A 23,250-nucleotide genomic window follows, 5' to 3' on the forward strand; every position below is an offset into this window, starting at 1 on the left:
AGTGAGGTCATGCACTGCTTACAAGCAGAGGACAGCTGCTGGAATACTCACTGCGCTCCATGCAGGGACTATGTGCGTGGACAGCAGTGAATATTCATTGCTCTTTAGTAGTGGGGACAGGAGCAGCAGCCGCCGGCTTCCTGCAGTGGTCAGCTTAATGCAGTGGCTGGGCTTTCACATGGCCCACTACTAAAGGGAATGAATATTCACTGTTCTCCACAACCATGGTAGTGGAGGGCAGTGAATATTCATTCCCTTACGTAGCGGGCCACGTAATCGCCTGGCAGCTGCAGGAAGGTGGTGGCTGCGACTACTTTGCCCACTATTAAAGAGAAATGAATATTCACTGCCAGCGCCATGAATATCCATTTCTCTTTAGCAGCGGGCACAGGCTTTAGCCTCCTGTGACCTGCTCCCCCTCCATCTTGTGGGACCCTCACTCGAGTATAAGCCAAGGAAGGCTTTTTCAGCCTAAAAAATGTGCTGAAAAACTCTGCTTATACTTGAGTATATCCGGTATATTAATTGTAATAGCACATACAGTATGTAGCTTATTTGATCACTTGTACCCACTGTAATATTCAATTTGTCGGCTGTACAACAGGCCATTGAAAGTCAGAATTAGAAGACCCCTATCTACAGTATCAAAACATTTTTCATATATATATATATAATTGCCTTAAATTGTCCGTCACCCACTTCCATCTGGATGTCCCCGAATCCCACAATCCATTGCGCCGCACTGGAAGTACGCCGACCGCCATTTTGGTACACCCAAGTGATGCCGCTCAGATCCAGGACGCAGCTGTGATCCGGAACGCAGCTGAGATCCCGATGGCGCTCGGATCCAGGCTGCCGCTGCAATCCTGACCGCCGCTGCGATCCCGACCGCCGCTGCCATCCCGGCCGCTGCTTGGATCCCACTCGCCGCTTGGATCCAGGTCGCTGCTGTGATCATGAGGCTGTGAAAGGGGTGTAACGAGGGGGTATGACGAGAGGGGTGTAATAAAGGGGGTATAATGAGAGGGTGTAATGAGGGAGGAGTAATGAGAGGGATGCTGCTGCCGGACCCCCGCCAGGACCCACTGCCTGACAACATGCACCGGATCCCGCCGCTGCCTGCCCACCCGCCTCCGTGCAGTCACCCCCAGCACCACAAAGCTGCCCCATCGTGATGTTACTGCCCTAACATGGTTACCGCAACAGATAGGAGCCAGAGGACTGCAGTGTCTGATTGTTCTTACTCCTGCACTGAAAAGAAGCTATCAGGATCCTGACAGCGCCGGCGTACAGCCTCCGCTGAGCAGGGACTCACCCGCACTGTAGGGACCCCTGGGGACAAGAACAGCCAGAAAGTACAGATGCACAGGGCCTGAACGCTGAAGTTTAGCAAGCCGGCACAAGACCTACGGTCATGTGACTGCAAGGGGGCGGGGCTTAGCGTCCTGCTTTCAGAGAAGGTAGAAAACTCAGAGTCGGGCAAAACGGAGGTCATATACAGTACGGGCAAACGAGGTACAGGAGGGGTAAACAGGCAGGAGGTCAGACAAAGCCAAAGGTCATACACAAGAGGGCGGTCGAGTTACAAGCAGAGAGTCATACACGATAGAGCGGTGCGGTACAAGAGGGGCAGGCAGAACTCGTAACAGGGACAGAACCGGATCACAAACGAACAAGCAAGCAAGATATCAGGCACAAGGCACACGTATACAAGAGGTCAACTAACTCAGCCGAGGGCAGGAGTATAACTGACACCGGACCTAGGTCCAGTGAACATTAAATAGCCGCCCTCTGCCAGAGAGAGGCAGAACAATTAACCCCCAGTCTGACCAGGACGGGCCAAAGCGAAGCCCCATCCTGGATCATGACAGAAGCACTTTCTTTTTAAATGGTGTTAATTTATTTTGGCAATACAGGGGTTATTTGGCTATGTTAAGAGCTCCTGGAGTGCTTAGGCTTTTAGCTGAGCACGGTTAGCCACTTCTATCCCTTATATTATTTGGGTCCTGACTGACACACATCATCAGAAGAAGCTTATGTTGCATGGCTGGGAGGATAGTTGTTTGGTGGTTATATGAGAAGGAGTTTGTGTTTATTGGTGACTGTTGCTTGGGTTTTTAAGTGTGATAATTCCCTTTTCTTCTCCTACTTTGGCATTTCCCCATCCTTCACTCCCTGATGCATTCCTCATTTATAAGTGAGTGAATATTTGTATGCCTGGTATTTTCAGTTGCCCTTGTTTGTGTTGCCTTGTTCATCTGGTTGGTGTACTGCGGTGCACGGCTGCTCCCCTCTTCCCTGGGTGGCTGAAGGATGGAGGGTGGATACTGGAGATAAGGCAGAGTATGTGGTCCTGGCATCATCACCTTCAGAAGTAACCCAGGGAATACTGTGAGCTAGGGCAACCCCTAGTTTTAAGGACTGGGAAGGAGATCCTGGTCGCAGGTCACTCGACAACCAAGTCGTGACAACATGTATCCGAAACGCGTCTTCCAGACCTTTTCATTTTTCAGTTTGCGGTGGGTTAGGTTCTTCGACAATTTTTATATGACTTAATAAACACTTGAATTTTTATAGGATCCGCCTGCTGCTGGAATTTGCTTCCTTCAAGGAATTTGTTACCAAAATAAGTAGGAAAAAAGTACCAGTTAATTTATTATGCTACTTCTCTTGAGTACAGCAGCATGGCGGGGAAGGGAAGATGCACCATTGGTATTTCAGAACTGACTTTTTTCTGGAATAGACTGTCAAGAAATTCTTCTACAGTATAGGTGTAATGACAAGTTTGATCCATCACGCATTTTCCAGAAATTTGCACGGAGCAGATTTTGCAACCAAACCATTTTAGTGTCCAATATATTGTTCCCAGCTTGTGGTTCTGGAGTAAATTATGAAATTGGGTTCGCCACAGTACACCTGATGTTGACTGCTGATGTGGCACATTGCAAGGCTCAGAAAGGAGGGAGATATTTGGAATTGTGTGGGTGAATTTTACTGGATTGTTTTTTGGGAACTATGTCAATTTTCCAGAGCCTTTTGGATTCACATAATGTAGAAACCCCCTATTTTTCTATTGACAGATGATGAACCAAAGGGGGGTTTTATTTTTTTTTTTTTTTGGTATGCGAGTTAAAGATTTTACTGTTAGAATTTTGGATTAGATAACATTTTTGATTGCCTTTTGTTCTTATTTTTGAAGAGGTAGAATGAACATATAAATAGTAATAAAAAATGGTTATTTTATTTTGCAATTATGTATTTCATAGCACGGCCAGTTTTAGACAAAGTGGGGCCCCAAATGCCGACATATTGCACCATCAGACAGAAACATTTGGTTGTATTTATATGACCTGAGTTCAGGCCGTTAAACGAGCGTGACCGAAAAGTCATTTGATGCTTATTTCCCGGCCTCTTTACACCGGCTGAAAAATGATGGGGACAGAACAATCACTAGTAGATCAATCTGTACCCACACAGTATCATGTTAAAAATAGCATATCTGCAGTTTTCACCGGGTGATGGTGCTGTTGAGATCAATGATTTTGTTCTGGCATAAACAATCCAATCACTCGATGAATAGGCAGCATTTTGCTTGTTTACTATAATGCACCCCATAGTTATCCATATAATATAATGCACACCCCATAGTCCTCCATTTAGTATAATGTGCCCCATAGTCCTCTGTATAGTATAATACACTCTCTTAGTTCTCCATATAATATAATACACTCCCCATAGTCCTCCTTGATGTATAATACACTCCTCATAGTCCTTCATATAGTATAATATAGTCCTCCATGTAGTATAGTGCACTCCCCATAGTCCTGTATACATTATAATGCACACCCTATAGTCCTCCATATAGTATAATACACTCCCCATAGTCCTTCATATAGTATAATACACTCCCAATAGTCATCCATATAGTATAGTATAATCCTCTATTTAGTATAATGCACTCCCCATAATCCTTTATATAGTATAATACACTCCCCATAGTCCTCCATATAGTATAATACACTCCCAATAGTCATCCATATAGTAGAATACGCTCCCCATAGTTCTCTATATAGTATAATGCATCCCATAGTCACCCATATTGTATAATGCACCCCCATAGTCCTCCATATAGTACAATGGACTTCCCATAGTATAATGCACCCATAACCTTTCATACAGTATAACACACTCCATAGTCCTCCACAGAGTATAATCAGCCCCAATATAGTACACATAGTAAAATGCACAGCCCATAGTCCTTAAGAGTATAATGCAGCCATCACATAGTATAATATCCACCCCATAGTCCTTGATAGAGTATTAATGAACTCCATCTAGTCCTCAATAGAGTATAATGCAGACCCCATATAGTTTAATGCAGCCCCCATAGTCCTTGGTAGACTTGGTCCTTGCAGCCCTACGATGCCGATACAGTTAAATGCGCAATGCAAGGGGGTGCAGAGCCGGCTCTTGCACCAGGCCACCCTGACTCACGGGCCCCATAGCGTCGTGTGGTGTGCCGCTATTATTGGCACCCCACTGGCTGGGGGCCTCTGTGGGAGTGGGGGCCCTAGGCAAATGCCTAGCTTGCCTGGCTAAACTAAATATAAATATATATATATATATATATATACTAGCTGAAGAGCCCGGCGCTGCCCGGGCATAGTAACTAATTGTGGTTATAGAAAATTATAATTATCCTCCATCCCATAGTCCCGTGCCCATATACCCATCATACATATCCACGATCCCATAGTCCCGTACCCATATACCCATCATACATATTCTTCATCCAATAGGCCCATGCCCATATACCCATCATACATATCCTCCATCCCATAGTCCCATGCCCATATACCCATCATACATATCCTCCATCCCATAGTCCCATGCCCATATACCCATCATACATATTCTTCATCTCATAGTCCCATGCCCATATACCCATCATACATATCCTCCATCCCATAGTCCCGTGCCTATATATCCATCATACATATCCTCCATCCCATAGTCCCATGCCCATATACCCATTATACATATCCTCCATCCCATAGTCCTGTGCCCATATACCCATCATACATATCCGCCATCCCATAGTCCCGTGCCCATACACCCGTCATACATATCCTCCATCCTATAGTCCAGTGACCATATACCCATCACACATCCTCCATCCCATAGTCCCATGACCATATACATATCCGCCATCCCATAGTCCCGTGCCCATATACCCATCAAACATATCCTCCATCTCATAGTCCAATGCCCATATACCCATCACACATCCTCCATCCCATAGTCCCGTGCCCATATACATATCCGCCATCCCATAGTCCCGTGCCCATATACCTGTCATACATATCCTCCATCCCATAGTCCAGTGCAAAAATATACCCATCACACATCCTCCATCCCATAGTCCCGTTCCCATATACCCATCATACATATCCTCCATCCCATAGTCCGGTGCCCATATACTCACACACATCCTCCAATCCATAGTCAACCATTATAACATCATAATGAGCGGCTTGCAACCTTTGATGACATCAGCGTCGCCATGGCAACCACTGTGACATCATAATGAGGGGCGGGGCTTGACACACACACACTGCTTCCCCAGTATGCAAATAGGGGCATTGTGACATCATAATGAGGGGCGGGGCTTGACGCGCACACACTTTTCCCCCCAGTATGTAGATAGGGGCAAAATTGTTTGGTGAATTGGAATGTGCGGGGTTAAAATTTCGCCTTACAACATAGCTTAGGACGCTCTCGGGGTCCAGACGTGTGACTGTGCCAAATTTTGTGGCTGTAGCTGCGACGGTGCGGATGCCTATCCCGGACATACACACAAACACACACACACACACACACACACATACATACATACATACATACATACATACATACATACATACACACTTTGAGCTTTATATATTAGATATATATATATATATATATATATATATATATATATATATATATATTTATAGTTTGCTACTTTTGCACACTAAAAAATGTGAGGGGTGTTCTTTTGTGGGCTATATTGATATTTTCATGATATCAGTTGTACCTTTATGATTATTACAACATGTTCTGTATTTAGTCAGTATTACAACTCAGTATTTGTAAGCCTAAATCAGGAGAAGTATAAAAGAAACACGTCACCACTTCTTTATTTATCACCCAATCCTGGTTTTGGCTTAGAAATACTGATGTAAAATGCTGACCAAATACTGAACATGCGAACGTGGCCTTACGATATTATCAACTCACAATTGGTACTGCTACATTACATCCCTTGAGGGAAAGCTTCATTCATTTGTTTCGACCTTCTATGAAATTTCATTCAAGATCCACTTACAATTATGACATTTTTGGAACCGAGGTAGAAAGGAGCTCTCACAGCAGTTAGCGGCAGCTTGCCATGTTTCCCACTGTCCATTCTGCTTAGTATGCCCCTTGGTACAGAGTGAAATGTGGTTAAAAAAAGATAAATTTGACTTACCAGACTAATCCTTCTGCTGTTCCAGTGGTACTTCTCTACTACCTTTTTATACTGCTCCAGATACCACAGGTTGGCTCTGCATACCATCACTGGTCTGGAAGCAGTAGAGTGGCAGTGCTTTAACGGCCATAGATTCAACTGACAAGTAATACTTGTTTTTATTATTTTTTTCACATGCTCATCACCAACAACTTTTTATGACAACATGTAAAACCAAGGAATAATCCAGTCTTCTACAAATCCATCAGTTTTTTCGATCAGTACTATACTGTTAAGGTACTGTCACACTTAGCGATGTACCAGCGATCCCGACCAGCGATGTGACGCGGTCAGGATCGCTGGTACATCGCTAAGTGTGACAGTACCTTAACAGTATAGTACTGATCGAAAAAACTGATGGATTTGTAGAAGACTGGATTATTCCTTGGTTTTACATGTTGTCATAAAAAGTTGTTGGTGATGAGCATGTGAAAAAAATAATAAAAACAAGTATTACTTGTCAGTTGAACACAGGCAGATCTCACCAGCGACATCGCTGGGGACGGGGGTCGCTACTTACCTGTCGCACTAGGCGATCCTGCGTCCTCCCGCCCGCGTCCACGCGTCGCTCGTCTCTCCACAGGAAGCGCCGCAGGAAGCTGACGCCGAGAAGCGGTCCTGGACGTTCTCGCGCGATCAGCGATAAGCAGCGGGTGAGCCGGTTGTAGGTAAGTATCACACACAGCGATATCGCTAGCAATATCGCTATAACGTCACAAGTTATAGCGATATTGCTAGCGATATCGCTTAGTGTGACAGGCCCTTTACTCTGTTCTGCATTAAAGGACATGTTACTGTCAATGATAGTGTGGGACAAATGATAGCACTATTTTTTATAGAAACTTTATAAAAATATAAATGTTACGGCTATTTTATTCATAAATTATAATTAGTTTTTTTTCTTGGCAGATGACTGTACTATGAGAGCAGAAGAACAGCTGACATCTTCAATTTCTAGATCAGATGACTTTGATATCACGCAAGATACAATTGAAGTGTTTCCCTTTTTCCCAGATATTCCATCATCTATTCACGGCGAAGATCTATCTTTTGATCAGGTCCAATCTTCTGACTCATCACTGACTATTAAAAAAAATGAAACTTACCAAGCAGATGATAGAAATCAAAGTTCTCTAGCAGACAATGCACCATTTTCGTGTTCAGAATATGGAAAATGTTTTTCCCAGAATACTTCTTTTGTACCTTACCAAAAAAATCACACACAAGAGAAAAGATTTTCATGTTCACAGTGTGGGAAATATTTTAACCAGAAATCAGATCTTGTTAGACATGAGAGAATTCACACGGGAGAGAAGCCATATTCATGTCCAGATTGTGGAAAATGTTTTAATCAGAAATCATATGTTCTGAAACATCAGAGAAGTCACACAGAAAAAATTCTATTTTCATGTCCAGAGTGTGGGAAATATTTTACCGAAAAATCAAATCTATATAGACATCAGAGAATTCACGCAGGGGTGAAACCTTTTTCATGCTCAGAATGTGGGAAATGCTTTACAAGTAAATCAAATCTTGTTTCTCACCAGAGAAGTCACACAGGGGAGAAGCCCTTTTCATGTTCAGAATGTGGAAACTGTTTTACAAATAAGTCAAATCTAGTTACACATCAGAGAAGTCACACTGGGGAGAAGCCATATTTATGTTCCGAATGTGGGAAATGTTTTAAAGATATATCAAATCTTGCTACACATCAGAGAAGTCACAAAGGGGAGAAGCCATTTTCATGTTCACAATGTGGGAAATGTTTTCTCCTGAAAACAACTCTTATGAAACATCAAAGAATTCACACAGGGGAAAAGCCATTTTCATGTCCAGAATGTGGAAAATGCTTTTCAAATAAATCCTATCTGGTTACACATCAGAGAATTCACACAGGGGAGAAGCCATATTCATGTTCAGATTGTGGGAAATGTTTTACAGAGAAATCAAATCTTGTTTCACATCAGAAAACTCACACAGGGGAGAAGCCATATTCGTGCTCAGAATGTGGGAAACACTGTAGAGATAAATTCACTCTTGCTAGACATCAGAGAACTCACACGGGAGAGAAGCCATTTTCATGTTCAGAATGTGGGAAATGTTTTGGCGACAAATCGCATCTTGTTAAACATGAAAGAATACATATAGAAAAAAAGCTATTATATCTTGAAAGTGAAAAATGTTTTTCTTGAAAATCATTTTTTCTTGGGCATCAAAAATACATCGGGCAGAAGCCGTATATTCTATTGACAAATTGTACAAAAAAATATGTAGTCAAAAACAAAGGCAGTGAAAGAAAAGTAAATGAGGAAAGGAAAGATGTTTAGAGCTGAAAACAAAATAAAAAAAAATATGTAGTTAGTAATAGACTAATAGAATTAAGAAATATATCTAGTAATTAACAGACATGGGCTATTAAAAAAGCAAATAAAAAGTCACATTCTATGTGCACTGAATATTTTACATTGTCATATTTTTATATCTGCACTAGTTGGACAAAAGTTTTGGCATATACCTTTTAATCACTGAATTCAAATTAGTTTGTAAAACTTATTCTATCTTAAATAATCCTTTATCAACTGTGGGTGGTATTATTAGTAGACCACGTAGATTGCTAAATACTGAGGAGCATAGTGCATTAAAGTCGCCAATGCTCTGCTTACTCCATAACTGTGGAGCTATAAGCTGTCGGGCATTAACATCAGCACACAAACTATTCACCTCCTAGGAGCTTCGTGCCATGAATTTCCATGTTCTGTTCAATGACAAAATGACGTGCTTCTTTTGGCTCTTGCCATGAGGATGTTACCTGTCTGACTGCATTGTGCCAACTGTAAAGTCTGCTGGAGGAGAGGTAATGCTACACGATTGCTTGTCATGGATTGGCCTCTGCCCCTTGATTTTAGTGATGGGAAATCTTATTGCTTCAGCATAGGAAGACATTTTGGGCAATTATATGTTTTCAACGTAGTTTGAGGAATTAAATCACAGAGAAAACAAACGATCAGAGAAATCCAAACCACTACATATGTATGAAACATATAAAAGTTTATTCAGAAAAAACAGGGAAACAGGGCAGGAAGTGGAGTCATAAATTGGGGGGGGGATGCTGGAGAGGACCGCTACATACAACTAAAACAGGTACTAAGTTTGTCATTGGACATTTGTTTATTATTTATATTTATGTATTTGTCCTGCTTTGCTACACTACTAATGTTTCTAGGAACTGGCATTTTTGTTTTCAATTATGTCATCCAGCTATATGCCTTGTATTGATGTTCCTATTAGGTCTTTTCACTCCATGCTTACCCCAATTGGTCGCTTGCACGCTGCCATGGTCATTCTATGACTCCACTTCCTGCCCTGTTTCCCTGTTTTTTCTGAATAAACTTTTATATGTTTCATACATATGTAGTGGTTTGGATTTCTCTGATCGTTTGTTTTCTCTGTGATTTAATTCATTTTGCGATTATCCTTGTATAGATATCCTCTATTTTATCCCATTTTTTTACATTTATAGCAAAGGATTGGTATACTCATATCTACGTGAATGGGATTGTTATCCTTACTATGGTTATGTAGTAGTTTGAGGAATGTACACAAGCCAAGCTCCATAAGTCATAATTGGGTGAGGTTGACTGACTCACACAGAGCTCTGACCACAACTCCCAAATCATTTTAGAAGAACTAAAACGAAGATTGTGAGAAAGGCCTCCCAAATACTCTTATGGTTGATGTGCAAACCTTTCCACAGAAACACTCCAAAATCATGTAGAAGGCCTTCAAATATTAAGGGACATCTACAAAATTTTTAGTTTCTCTTATTTTTCTTTTTATAGGTAAATTTTTTGAGTAAAATGTAAGTTGCTCTTTTATTCTATAACTACTGACAACATGTCTTCGAATTTCCAAGCACTAAATTTTGTATTTTCAGAAAATGAGAAATGTTCAAAATAACAAAAAAATGCAGTGCTTGCAGACCTCAAATAATGCTAAGAAAACAAGTTCACAGTCATTTAGTAACAACAATACTAATGTTTTACCTCAGGAAGAGTTCAGAAATCAATATTTTGTGAAATAACCATGATTTTTAATCCCAGCTTTCATGCGTCTTGGCATGCTTTCCACCAGTCTTTTACACTGCTTTTGGGTGACCTTATGCCACTCCTGCCACAAAAATTTAGGCAGTTCTTCTTTGTTTGATGGCTTGTGACTATCCATCTCCCTCTTGATTACATTCCAGAGGTTTTCAATGGGGTTCAGGTCTGGAGATTGGGCTGGCCATGACATGGATTTGATGTGGTGGTCCTTCATCCACACATTGATTGACCTAGTTGTGTGGCATGGCGCATTGTCGTACTGGAAAAACCAGTCCTCAGAGTTTGGGAACATTTCCTGAGTAGAAGGAATCAACTGTTTTTCCAGGATAACCTTGTATGTGGCTTAATTCATACGTCCTTCACAAAGATTAACCTGCCCAATTCCAGCCTTGCTGAAGCGTCCCCAGATCACCGATCCTCCACCAAATTTCACAGTGGGTGCAAGACACTGTGGCTTGTACGCCTCTCCAGGTCTCCGTCTAACCATTAGACAACCAGGTGTTTAGCAAAGCTGAAAATTAGACTCACCAGAGATTACCTTACTCCAGTCTTCTATGGTCTAATCCTTATGGTCTTTGGCAAACTTCAGCCTGGCTCTTCTTTGCTTCTCATTGAAGAAAGGCTTTTTTCTAGCTTTATATGACTTGAGCCCTGCCTCTAGGAGCCTGTTACGAACTGTTCTTGCCGTGCACTTCACCCCAGCTGCCATTTGCCATTCCTTTTGTAGGTCATTTGATGTCATCCTGTGGCTGCTGAGTGACATTCTAATAAGATGATGGTCATCCCGGTCAGTGAAGAGTCGTTTTCGCCCTCTGCTGGTCTTGTAGCTTTGTCCCCAATGTCTGCTGCTTGACCTTGTTGTAATGGACTGCTGTCTTAGAAATTTTAATGATTGAGGAAACATGACTCTCACTGTATCCCTCTGCTAGTAAAGTCAGAATTGAGCCCTTGTTTTCCTCTCTCAAGACTTTTCTTTTCAACTCCTTTGGCATGGTTAAGTTGTTTTTTCGTTCCTATTCCTTTTGGGATATTACTAGCACTTGTCTTGCCATCCAGCTTGTCCTATCGCAAGAGGATTGTGAACACCACAGCAGGGTTTTTTATACTTTCTTTCGTTAAATAAGATTTGGTTCAGGAGATCACCTAATCAGAAGCACATTAAGTAGAATGAGGTGTCCTCTGGTTGGAATTCAACTGACACTGAAATGGAATGGCTGTCAGACATGTAGAGAAGCTGATTTTTATAAAACTGTGCAGTGGTCTCTTAATTTTTGCCAGAGCATATTATATATGTGTATATCTAAATATGCACACCATAGAGTGACAAGAATTGCAAAGTCTATCTTTGAGAGAAAGCACACAAAGTTCCATGACGTGTGTAAGCGCATTGAGTCTGTACTCTGCTTTTTGGTTTATGCTACCTGTTTTCTAAGGGTGTAAGGGTGATATTGTATTATTGGGGTAGACTAAATAGTTATCCGTGTACATCAAAGTTTGCTTTGTTTTATGGTGGTCTGTTTCTGGGATATTTTTCCTTTGTTTTTTTTATAAATAGCTGTACATGACCCAGGTCAGTAATGTGTGACCGCTTTACAAGTGACCTGCGAATCACCTTACCTCCCGGTATTCCCAGCTTCTTTTTTGATTAACTGGACTGGCGCAACATCATCATCATCGTGGCATGGCGCAAATACGAGAAGACGTGAATGCCGGGAGGTAAGGAGATCCGTAGGTTTCCCATCACAGATAACTGGCCTGGCAGAAGGACCAGAGTTCTGCAAATCGATTCTCCCATCTCTACTATACCCTCAATAGTCTAGTTGTGTAGATTTGTTGTAGTTCTCATTTTGTGCTTTTTATTCTCTTTTGTACTCTACTATGTATATACTCTATAAATCAAGTTCTAATACTATAGTCCCAAATTACTTTGTTCTGTGTGCTGAAAACTTGAATATGTTTATCATTAAAATCTCACTTAGTCTTTAAAGTTTCATATTATTATTGCATTGATTCCATCAACTAAAAAAGTTTGGTGATGTGAAAGATCCTTTGTTACTTTACTCCCGGCAGTAGATGTACATTTAATATTTTTAGTTTACAGTAAGTAATATCTCTCTCCAATATATGGGTATATATCAGTATCATTTTAATTTTGTGTTGTCGCTATCATCAGCCATTATTGTTAGATCCATGAACACAGGGAGTATTGTTAAATACTAAATTTTGGTTCTTGTAAAAAAAAGTATGATTATTTGCTGTAAAAAACAAATACTATAAAATAACAGATCCATATATAAATACATTTACTGAATAGTTGACCCCTGACAGCCATTCTGAAACAAAGGATCTTTGTGGAATTAGCTTTTTTTAAACAACCTTTTCATAGGTGATAATTTTATTAACCATGTCAACATATTACCATGTAAAAAAGAGCTAAGTGTTGATTGGCCTTCAAATTTGCCATATGGCTGATCGATCTCAGTAGTGTGACGCTGGCTAGTTACTTCTCACGGACAAGCCATGAGACAGTGGAGTCAAGGAGTCTGGCGTCAAATAACAGGAGTGTACAGTATGAAAGGCAAAGGGGCAAGACAAACTAATAGTCAAAAGGCAAAGTCCAAGGTCAGTCAACAAAGATCAGAACACAGAGCACATGGAATACTGTTATGAATGAGTCACCGTAGGAGGCAAAAACCAAAAATGCTAGCTAAGTCCAGAAAACCAGAGAGGTTGGCAGCTATCGGATTGCAGACCCCTGATCTTATCACAACAACTAACAGTAGCCGTGGGGGGTTCCTACGATGCCCTAGACCCCTCGATCACAGCCGGAGAATTAAATAGGCCTAAAGAAAGAAAGGGGAAATCTAAACTGCCCCAGAGCAGACCCCAAAGCAATAGGCAGCCCCCAACATATAATGACGGTGAAGCAAGATGAAAACCCTAACACAGAAAGATAGACTGAGCAAAGACGGGGCCCAAAACTGCCTAGATAGGTAAGGACAGGAAGGCTGCTGTCTGCAATCCGTGAATAACCCTATGAAAATAAGAGCCAACAGACTGATAGTGAAAAAGGCCCTGAAGACGCTAGGCTTCAAAAAAGCTATGTCAGTACTCAGGAATATTCTGAAGACAGAGCAACCGGCAAAAGGAGATTCAGCTCATCCCAGCAGGGAATGGCAGAATCCAGAAAAGCAAGGAAAACAAACACAAAACATAAATGCAAACAGGCAAAGCAGAAACTTAGCTTTAGGGAAGCAGGAATCAGACTGGTGTCCTAGAAGTCCACAGAGAAGTCACCTGCAGGGCAGAAGGGCGTCGGCAGCCTTATATCCAGTCAGTGACTCCACTCAGCCAGTCATCCTCATTAGACTCAGGTGCCTGATAATCAGGCTCATTACCTTCCTTTACCAGAATAGGGAGTTCCCCAGACCTCAGTGCCGAAGGGGAAAATGAACTCACAACAGTACCTCCCCCTTGAGGAGGGGTCACCGAACCCTCAACCACGCCACCAGGGCGATCAAGGTGAGCCCGATGAAAGGCACGCACCAATCTTTTGGCAAGAATATCAGAGGCAGAGACCCAGGAATTATCCTCCTGACCATAACCCTTCCACTTAACCAAATACTGGAGTCTCCGTCTAGCCAGACGGGAATCCAGTATTTTCTCTACCTCATATTCCATGTTACCTTCAACCAATACAAGGTCTGGAGGTGCCACCCCAGGAACAACTGGTTCAACAAACCTCTTCAACAAGGACTTATGGAACACATTATGGATTTTAAATGTGACAGGAAGAGCCAAACGAAAAGAGACCGGATTAATAATCTCCAAAATCTTGTAAGGTCCAATAAATCTAGGCTTAAACTTAGGAGAAGCCACCTTCATAGCAATATTTTTTGATGATAACCACACCATATCACCAATCTTAAACTGGGGACCAATGGTCCTATGTCGATTGGAAAACCGCTGGGCCATTTCCTGGGAGAGAGATAACTTATCCACCACTTGGTCCCAGATCTGGTGCATTCTCTCCACCACAGTGTCAACACCTGGGCAGGCAGAAGGCTCCACCTGCCCTGAAGAAAATCGAGGATGAAACCCAAAGTTACAAAAAAAAGGTGACATCAAAGTGGCAGAACTAGCTCTATTATTTAAAGCAAATTCGGCCAAGGGCAAAAATGAAACCCAATCATCCTGATCAGCGGAAATAAAACATCTCAAATACGACTCCAAGGTCTGGTTTTTTCTCTCTGTCTGCCCATTGGTCTGAAGGTGAAAAGCAGAGGAGAAGGACAACTGAATTCCCAGCTTGGAACAGAAAGTCCTCCAAAATCTAGACACAAACTGAACTCCTCTGTCAGATACAATGTTCTCAGGAATCCCGTGCAAGCAAACCACCTGTTGCAAAAACAGGGGCACCAACTCAGAGGAAGATGGCAACTTAGGGAGTGGTACAAGATGAACCATCTTAGAGAACCTATCACAAATCACCCAAATAACAGTCATTCTTTGAGAGACCGGCATATCAGAGATGAAATCCATTGAAATATGGGTCCATGGCCTCCTGGAGACCGGCAAAGGCATCAACAACCCACTAGAGCGAGAACAAGATTTAGACCGGGAGCAAGTCCCACAGGACTGCACAAAATTCCTGACATCATGAGACAAGGTGGGCCACCAAAAAGAGCGACTCACCAGATCTCTAGTACCAAAAATACCTGGATGACCAGCCAATGCAGAGCAATGAACTTCAGACATCACTCTCTTCTTCCACTGGTCAGGAACATACAACTTTCCACTGGGACAACGCTCAGGTTTGTCCTCCTGGAACTCTTGCAGAGCAAATCTCAAATCGGGCGAGATGGCAGAAAGAACTACCCCTTCGCCTAAGATGGTAGCAGGCTTGGTCACCACAGGAGAATCAGCAAAGAAACTCCTAGAGAGGGCGTCTGCCTTGACATTCTTAGTTCCAGGAAGAAAAGAAACCACAAAATCAAAACGTGTAAAAAACAAGGCCCACCTAGCCTGTCTAGGGTTCAAGCGTTTAGCCGACTCTAGGTAAATCAAATTCTTGTGGTCAGTGAGGACCACAACTTGATGTTTAGCTCCCTCCAACCAATGTCTCCACTCCTCAAATGCCCATTTCATGGCCAACAGTTCCCGATTCCCCACATCATAGTTACGTTCAGATGGAGAGAACTTTCGGGAAAAGAAAGCACACAGGGATTCATTTTAGATGTTACAGGATCCTTTTGGGACAAAACAGCTCCTGCACCAATCTCAGAAGCATCCACCTCTACCTGGAACGGGAGTGAGACATCCGGTTGCCGCAAAACCGGGGCGGAGGTAAATCTTCGCTTCAGCTCCTGAAAGGAAGCAACAGCCTCCGGAGACCAATTCAACACATCAGCACCCTTCTTAGTCAGATCAGTGAATGGCTTGGCAATACTAGAAAATTTTGCTATAAATTTCCGATAAAAATTAGCAAACCCCAAAAACTTCTGGAGGGCCTTCAAAGAAGTGGGCTGAACCCAATCATAAATGGCCTGTACCTTGGCTGGGTCCATTTCAATAGTTGACGGAGACAAAATAAATCCCAAAAATGAAATCCTCTGTACTCCAAAAAGGCATTTCGATCCTTTGACATACAGGGAATTCTCCCTCAAGGTCCGGAACACAGTCCGAATATGTTCCACATGAGAATCCCAATCCTTGGAGAAGATCAAAATATCATCCAGATAGATAATCAAAAATTTATCGACAAAGTCTCGGAAAATATCGTTCATGAAGCACTGGAAGACAGAAGGGGCATTAGTGAGCCCAAAAGGCATCACCAGGTACTCAAAATGTCCCTCCGGAGTATTAAAAGCCGTCTTCCATTCATCCCCCTGCTTAATGCGGATAAGATTATACGCCCCCCTGAGGTCAAGCTTGGTAAACCAGCAAGCACCTCTATCTCTAGAGAATAGATCCGAAATCAGGGGTAACGGATACTGATATTTAATAGTAATTTTATTGAGGGCACGATAATCAATACAAGGCCTTAAAGAACCATCCTTTTTGGCCACAAAAAAAAAAATGGCACCTAAGGATGAAAAGGATGGTCTAATATGACCCTTCTCCAACGCCTCCTTAATATAGGACCGCATAGCCTCGTGCTCGGGTACAGATAAATTGAAGAGCCGACCCTTGGGAAATTTACACCCCGGGCTTAGTTCAATTGCACAGTCATAACTCCTATGAGGAGGCAAGGACGCAGACTCATTCTCACTAAATACATCATAAAAGTCCGCCAAATAGTCAGGAACATCATGCGACTGAGGAGAGGTGGAAAAAACCGGAGCCTCACTAAAGGCACACCGACAACCCCAACTCACCACAGACACAGACTTCCAATCCAAAACTGGATTATGAATTTGCAACCAGGGAAACCCCAGAACAACGGCATCATGCAGACCATGCAACACCAAAAATTTGCAATTTTCTTGATGGTCTGGGGCGACCCGCATGACCACCTGGGTCCAAAACTGAGGTTTATTTTTAACCAAAGGAGTAGCATCAATCCCCCTCAAAGGGATAGGCGTCTGCAGAGGTGTCATCGGAAATCCACAACGTTTAGCAAAATCCAAGTCCATTAGGTTTAGCGCTGCTCCCGAATCCACAAAAGCCTTGGCGGAAAATGTGGACAGGGAGCAGATCAGAGTAATTGCCAGAAGAAACTTAGGTTGAACACCACCAACAGAAAACGTGTGTGCAAAGCGTTTCTCTCGTTTAGGACAAACAGAAATAATATGCGAGGCATCTCCACAGAAAAAACACAGCTTATTACGCCTTCTGAACTCCTGACGTTGCGCCTTAGACAAAACTCTATCACATTGCATAGGTTCAGACGTCAGTTCAACCAGTGGCAACACTTCTCTTGCAATCCTGCGTTCACGTAAACGCCGATCAACCTGAATGGCTAATGACATAGAATCGTCAGACCAGAGGGAACAGGAAATCCCACCATAATATCTTTTACGGCTTCTGACAAACCCTTCCGAAAGAGAGCAGCCAAGGCATTATCATTCCAGGTAGTAAGGACCGCCCACTTTTGGAGCTTTTGACAGTACAACTCTGCAGAATCTCGACCCTGGTTTAATGCCAACAGGGTCTTTTCAGCCTGATCAATAGCATTAGGTTCGTCATACAACAACCCCAAAGCTTGAAAGAATGCGTTCACATTAGTCAGAATAGGATCATCTGGTTTCAAAGAAAATGCCCAATCCTGGGGATCGCCACGCAGCAAAGAGATGACAATTTTAACCTGCTGCACGGAGCTCCCTGACGAGTTAGGCTTCAAGGCAAAAAATAATTTACAATTATTTTTGAAACTCAAAAATTGAGATCAATCCCCAAAAAATACATCAGGTGTAGGGATCTTTGGTTCAACAGCATGCGAACGAGCAAGGTAGGCGGAAATTCCCAGCACTTCCGCAGCGAGCTGCTCCACACGATCAGACAATTGCTTTATCTCCATTGAGAGAAAAAAAAATTCCCCCCTACTGCCTCAGAGATATAGAGGAAAGAATATACACACACCTTTTTTCTTTTTTTTTTTTTTTTTTTCTTTTTAACACCATTCTTTCCTGCTATTGAGTACCCTAGGATCTGCGGTATGGCGGTTGATTCTGTTATGAATGAGTCACCGTAGGAGGCAAAAACAGAAATGCTAGCTAAGTCCAGAAAACCATAGAGGTTGGCAGCTATCGGATTGCAGACCCCTGATCCTATCACAACAACTAACAGTAGCCGTGGGGGGTTCCTACGATGCCCTAGACCCCTCGATCACAGCCGGAGAATTAAATAGGCCTAAAGAAAGAAAGGGGAATCTAAACTGCCCCAGAGCAGACCCCAAAGCAATAGGCAGCCCCCAACATATAATGACGGTGAAGCAAGATGAAAACCCTAACACAGAAAGATAGACTGAGCAAAGACGGGGCCCAAAACTGCCTAGATAGGAAAGGACAGGAAGGCTGCTGTCTGCAATCCGTGAAAAACCCTATGAAAATAAGAGCCAACAGACTGACAGTGAAAAAGGCCCTGAAGACGCTAGGCTTCAAAAAAGCTATGTCAGTACTCAGGAATATTCTGAAGACAGAGCAACTGGCAAAAGGAGATTCAGCTCATCCCAGCAGGGAATGGCAGAATCCAGCAAAGCAAGGAAAACAAACACAAAACATAAATGCAAACAGGCAAAGCAGAAACTTAGCTTTAGGGAAGCAGGAATCAGACTGGTGTCCTAGAAGTCCACAGAGAAGTCACCCGCAGGGCAGAAGGGCGTCGGCAGCCTTATATCCAGTCAGTGACTCCACTCAGCCAGTCATCCTCATTAGACTCAGGTGCCTGATAATCAGGCTCATTACCTTCCTTTACCAGAATAGGGAGTTCCCCAGACTTCAGTGACAAAGGGGAAAATGAACTCACAACAGAATACATACCTCTGAACAGAACTACGACTGGCAATGGTCTGACCATTGTCAGCTAGCTAAATAGCCAGGCAATCACCCAGAAACGGTGACACCTAGAGGAAACTCAGCAGGCCCGGATTGGGCTGCTGGACAATCCTTAATTTGCATGGGAATAGCCGAGTATGCCCCAGCCCTTGATTGGGGTGCTAGGCTATACCATTCACAAAACCAACATTCCAGCACACCCATGAAATCCATAATGTGGCTGAGCTGTCACTCATTGCATCCCTATGACACAGTGAATGGCGGAGTTGTAACAGTACCCCCTGTTCAACCGGTGCCATCGAACCCCAGATTTCCCAGGAAAACATAAATGGAAGGCCCTGACCAAACGATCGATATACACAGATACCGCTGGGGCCAAGGATCTCTCCTCTGTTCCGTAACCCTTCAAATGAATCCGGTATTGGAGGAAGTTTCAGACCCTCAGAGAATCCAAGATCCTCTGCCTCGTACTCTAAACCTCCATCAACTGAAACCGGAGGAGGTGGGGATGATGGAGATACTACAGAAGGGACAAACTCCTTTAATATGGATGTATGAAAATCATTAGGAACACAAAGATGGAAGAAGCTTCAATCTAACTGACACCGACTTTGAAAAACAGGCCCTAGATTTGAAAAGTCGACTTTGTGCTTGGGGGTATAGTAACCGTGTCATTAAGAGGGCTTACCATAGGGCTAAATATAGCCCTAGGAATCAGCTCCTTTATAACGATAATGTGAATGAAAGCGGGTCTGAACCTATTAGGTTCATTACCACGTTCCATTCACAGACTAATATGTCTATTTCCTGATGTGGAGGCATCATAGGACCTTGGATATCCATGGCTACGACCACTGATATAATAACAGCTAGCTACTAGTGGTTCTAACCATGGATACCTAAGGTCCTGCACATGAGGAAATGGACAGAGATATTACTATTATTACACCTACTAGATATTGGGACAGGGTTTTGGAGATGGGAATACCCCTTCAAGAATACAAGCAGGTCCTGGAGGTCGGTATCTTTCAGGGCACGTTGGGAATTTCAATTCCCCATGGGAGAAAAACTGATGCCAAAAATGTGAAAATTGATTTGTTTTTATTACCTCGTAGTAGCGGAAACTACTAATACTCGGTATTAGCTGCGGCTTTGCCGTTGTCTCAGACGGCCAGTCCTGATACCGGGCCATCTTAGTTCTATGAGGCGGTGATACGGTCACACAGCGGGAGCCCCCGAGACCCTGCAGCCTGTCTATAGAGAGCGCATCCAAGCCCTGGTCATGTAGGGTGTGCAGGTCGGGGTGCCCACTGCAGCAGAGGGGTCCACCAGGGGATTGTCCTGTTCTTCTGTGGTCCAGTCCGAGGCGGCATAGAACACTCCGTGTAGACTGTGACATCAACTCCGGAATTATCCAGTGACATCACAATATGCTCCAAAGATGTGGACAACGAATAATTGCTTTTCTATTTTTAAGGATCTGAGCGATTTTTACTTTTTTTTTTATTGTGACAACAAGGACTTTGTATTTACAGTATTTATAGATTTTACCAAATTGTCATCTAAAAAAAAAAAATATACAGATCTGTACAGTACAGACCAAAAGTTTGGACACACCTCATTCAAAGCGTTTTCTTTATTTTCATGACTATGAAAATTGTAGATTCACTCTGAAGGCATCAAAACTATGAATTAACACATGTGGAATTATATAATTAACAAAAAAGTGTGAAACAACTGAAAATACTGTATTTCTTTTATTATACGTTCTTCAAAGTAGCCACCTTTTGCTTTGATTTCTGCTTTGCACACTCTTGGCATTCTCTTGATGAGCTTCAATAGGTAGTCACCGGAAATGGATTTCACTTCACAGGTGTGCCCTGTCAGGTTTAATAAGTGGGATTTCTTGTCTTATAAATGAGGTTGGGACCATCAGTTGTGTTGTGCAGAAGTCTGGTGGATACACAGGTGATAGTCCTACTGAATAGACTGTTAGAATTTGTATTATGGCAAGAAAAAAGCAGCTGAGTAATGAAAAACGAGTGGCCATCATTACTTTAAGAAATGAAGGTCAGTATGTCCGAAAAATTGGGAAAACTTGGAAAGTGTCCCCAAGTGCATTGGCAAAAACCATCAAGCTCTACAAAGAAACTGGCTCACATGAGGACTGCCCCAGGAAAGGAAGACCAAGAGTCACCTCTGCTGCGGAGGATAAGTTCATCCGAGTCACCAGCCTCAGAAATCGCAGGTTAACAGCAGCTCAGAATAGAGACCAGGTCAATGCCACACAGAGTTCTAGCAGCAGACACATCTCTACAACAACTGTTAAGAGACTTTGTGCAGCAGGCCTTCATGGTAAAATAGCTGCTAAGGAAACCACTGCTAAGGACAGGCAACAAGCAGAAGAGACTTGTTTGGGCTAAAGAACACAAGGAATGGACATTAGACCAGTGGAAAGCTGTGCTTTGTTCTGATGAGTCCACATTTGAGATCTTTGCTGGACCGTAGAGTGAAGGCAAAAGGGCCAACAAGGTCTAAGCATCTCTGGGAACTCCTTCAAGACTGTTGGAAAACCACCTCTTGAAGCTCATCAAAAGAATGCCAAGAGTGTGCAAAGCAGTAATCAAAGCAAAAGGTGGCTACTTTGAAGAACCTAGAATATAAGACATATTTTCAGTTGTTTCATACTTTTTTGTTAATTATATAATTCCACATGTGTTAATTCATAGTTTTGATGCCTTAAGAGTGAATGGGGAAGGAGCAGGGTGAGAGAAGCACATAGTATTTTAGGAGAGCAGTGTGCTGGTCTATGTGAGGTCACAGAGGGAGATATATGGGGAAGGAGCAGGGTGACAGCAGCACAGATTATTTCAGTAGAGCAGTGTGCTGGTCTATGGGGGCTCACAGAGGGAGATATATGGTTGAGGGAACAGAGTGACAGCAGCGCGCAGAGAATTTCAGGAGAGCAGTGTGCTGGTCTATGGGGAGTGACAGAGGTAGATATATCGGGGAAGGAGCAGGGTGACAGGAGCACAGAGTATTTCAGGAGAGCAGTATGCTGGTCTGGTCTATGGGAAGTTACAGAGGGAGATATATGGGGGAAGGAGCAGGGTGACAGCAGCACAGAGTATTTCAGGAGAGCAGTGTGCTGCTGTTTGGGGGGTCACAGAGGGAGATATATGGTGGAGGGAGCAGGGTGACAGCAGCACAGAGTGTTTTAGGAGAGCACTGTACTGGTCTATGAGGTGTCACAGAGGGAGATATATGGTGGAGGGAGCAGGGTGACAGCAGCACAGAGTATTTCAGGAGAGCAGTGTGCTGGTCTCTGGGGTCACAGAGGGAGATGTATGGGGGAAGGAGCAGGGTGACAGCAGCACAGAGTATTTCAGGGGAGCAATGTGCTGGTCTAAGGGGGGTCACAGAAAGAGACATATGGGGGAAGGAGCAGGGTGACAGGAGCACAGAGTATTTCAGGAGAGCAAAGTGCTGGTCTATGGGGGATCGTGGAGGGAGCAGGGTGAAAGCAGCACAGAGTATTTCAGGAGACCAGTGTGCTGCTGTATGGGGGGGTCACAGAGGGAGATATATGGTGGAGGGAGCAGGGTGACAGCAGCACAGAGTATTTCAGGAGAGCAGTGTGCTGGTCTATGGGGGTCACAGATGGAGATATATGGTGAACGGTGCAGAATGACAGCAGCACAGAGTATTTCAGGAGATCAGTGTGCTGGTCTATGGGGGTCACAGAGGGAGATGTATGGTGGAAGCATCAGGGTGACAGCAGCACAGAGCATTTCAGCAGAGCAGTGTGCTGGTCTATTTGGGGGTCACAGATAGAGATATATGGTGGAGGTAGCAGGGTGACAGCAGCACAGAGTATTTCAGGAGAGCAGTGTGCTGGTCTGTGGGGGTCACAGAAGGAGATATATGGTGGACGGAGCAGGGTGACAGCAGCACAGAATATTTCAGGAGAGCAGTGCGCTGGTGTATGGGGGGTCACAGAGGGAGATATATGGTGGAGGGAGAAGGGTGACAGCAGCACAGAGTATTTCAGGAGAGCAGTGTGCTGGTCTATGGGGGGGTCACAGAGGGAGATATATGGTGG

The 23,250-nt window shown here is 43.3% G+C and overlaps 1 protein-coding gene across 1 annotated transcript in view; it reads left to right on the plus strand.

Moving 5' to 3' along the window:
- The window catches only part of LOC141051185 (uncharacterized), a 195,287-nt gene that overhangs the window by 36,933 nt on the left and 135,104 nt on the right, over positions 1–23,250 (plus strand). Inside the window, 1 exon segment of the mRNA XM_073548049.1 lies at positions 7,463–8,742. Coding sequence (XP_073404150.1) covers positions 7,463–8,742 — 1,280 coding nt within the window.

This window comes from Dendrobates tinctorius, unplaced genomic scaffold (assembly GCF_039654945.1).
Source record: "Dendrobates tinctorius isolate UK_male_01 unplaced genomic scaffold, ASM3965494v1 ptg000155l, whole genome shotgun sequence".
Taxonomy (NCBI): domain Eukaryota; kingdom Metazoa; phylum Chordata; class Amphibia; order Anura; family Dendrobatidae; genus Dendrobates; species Dendrobates tinctorius.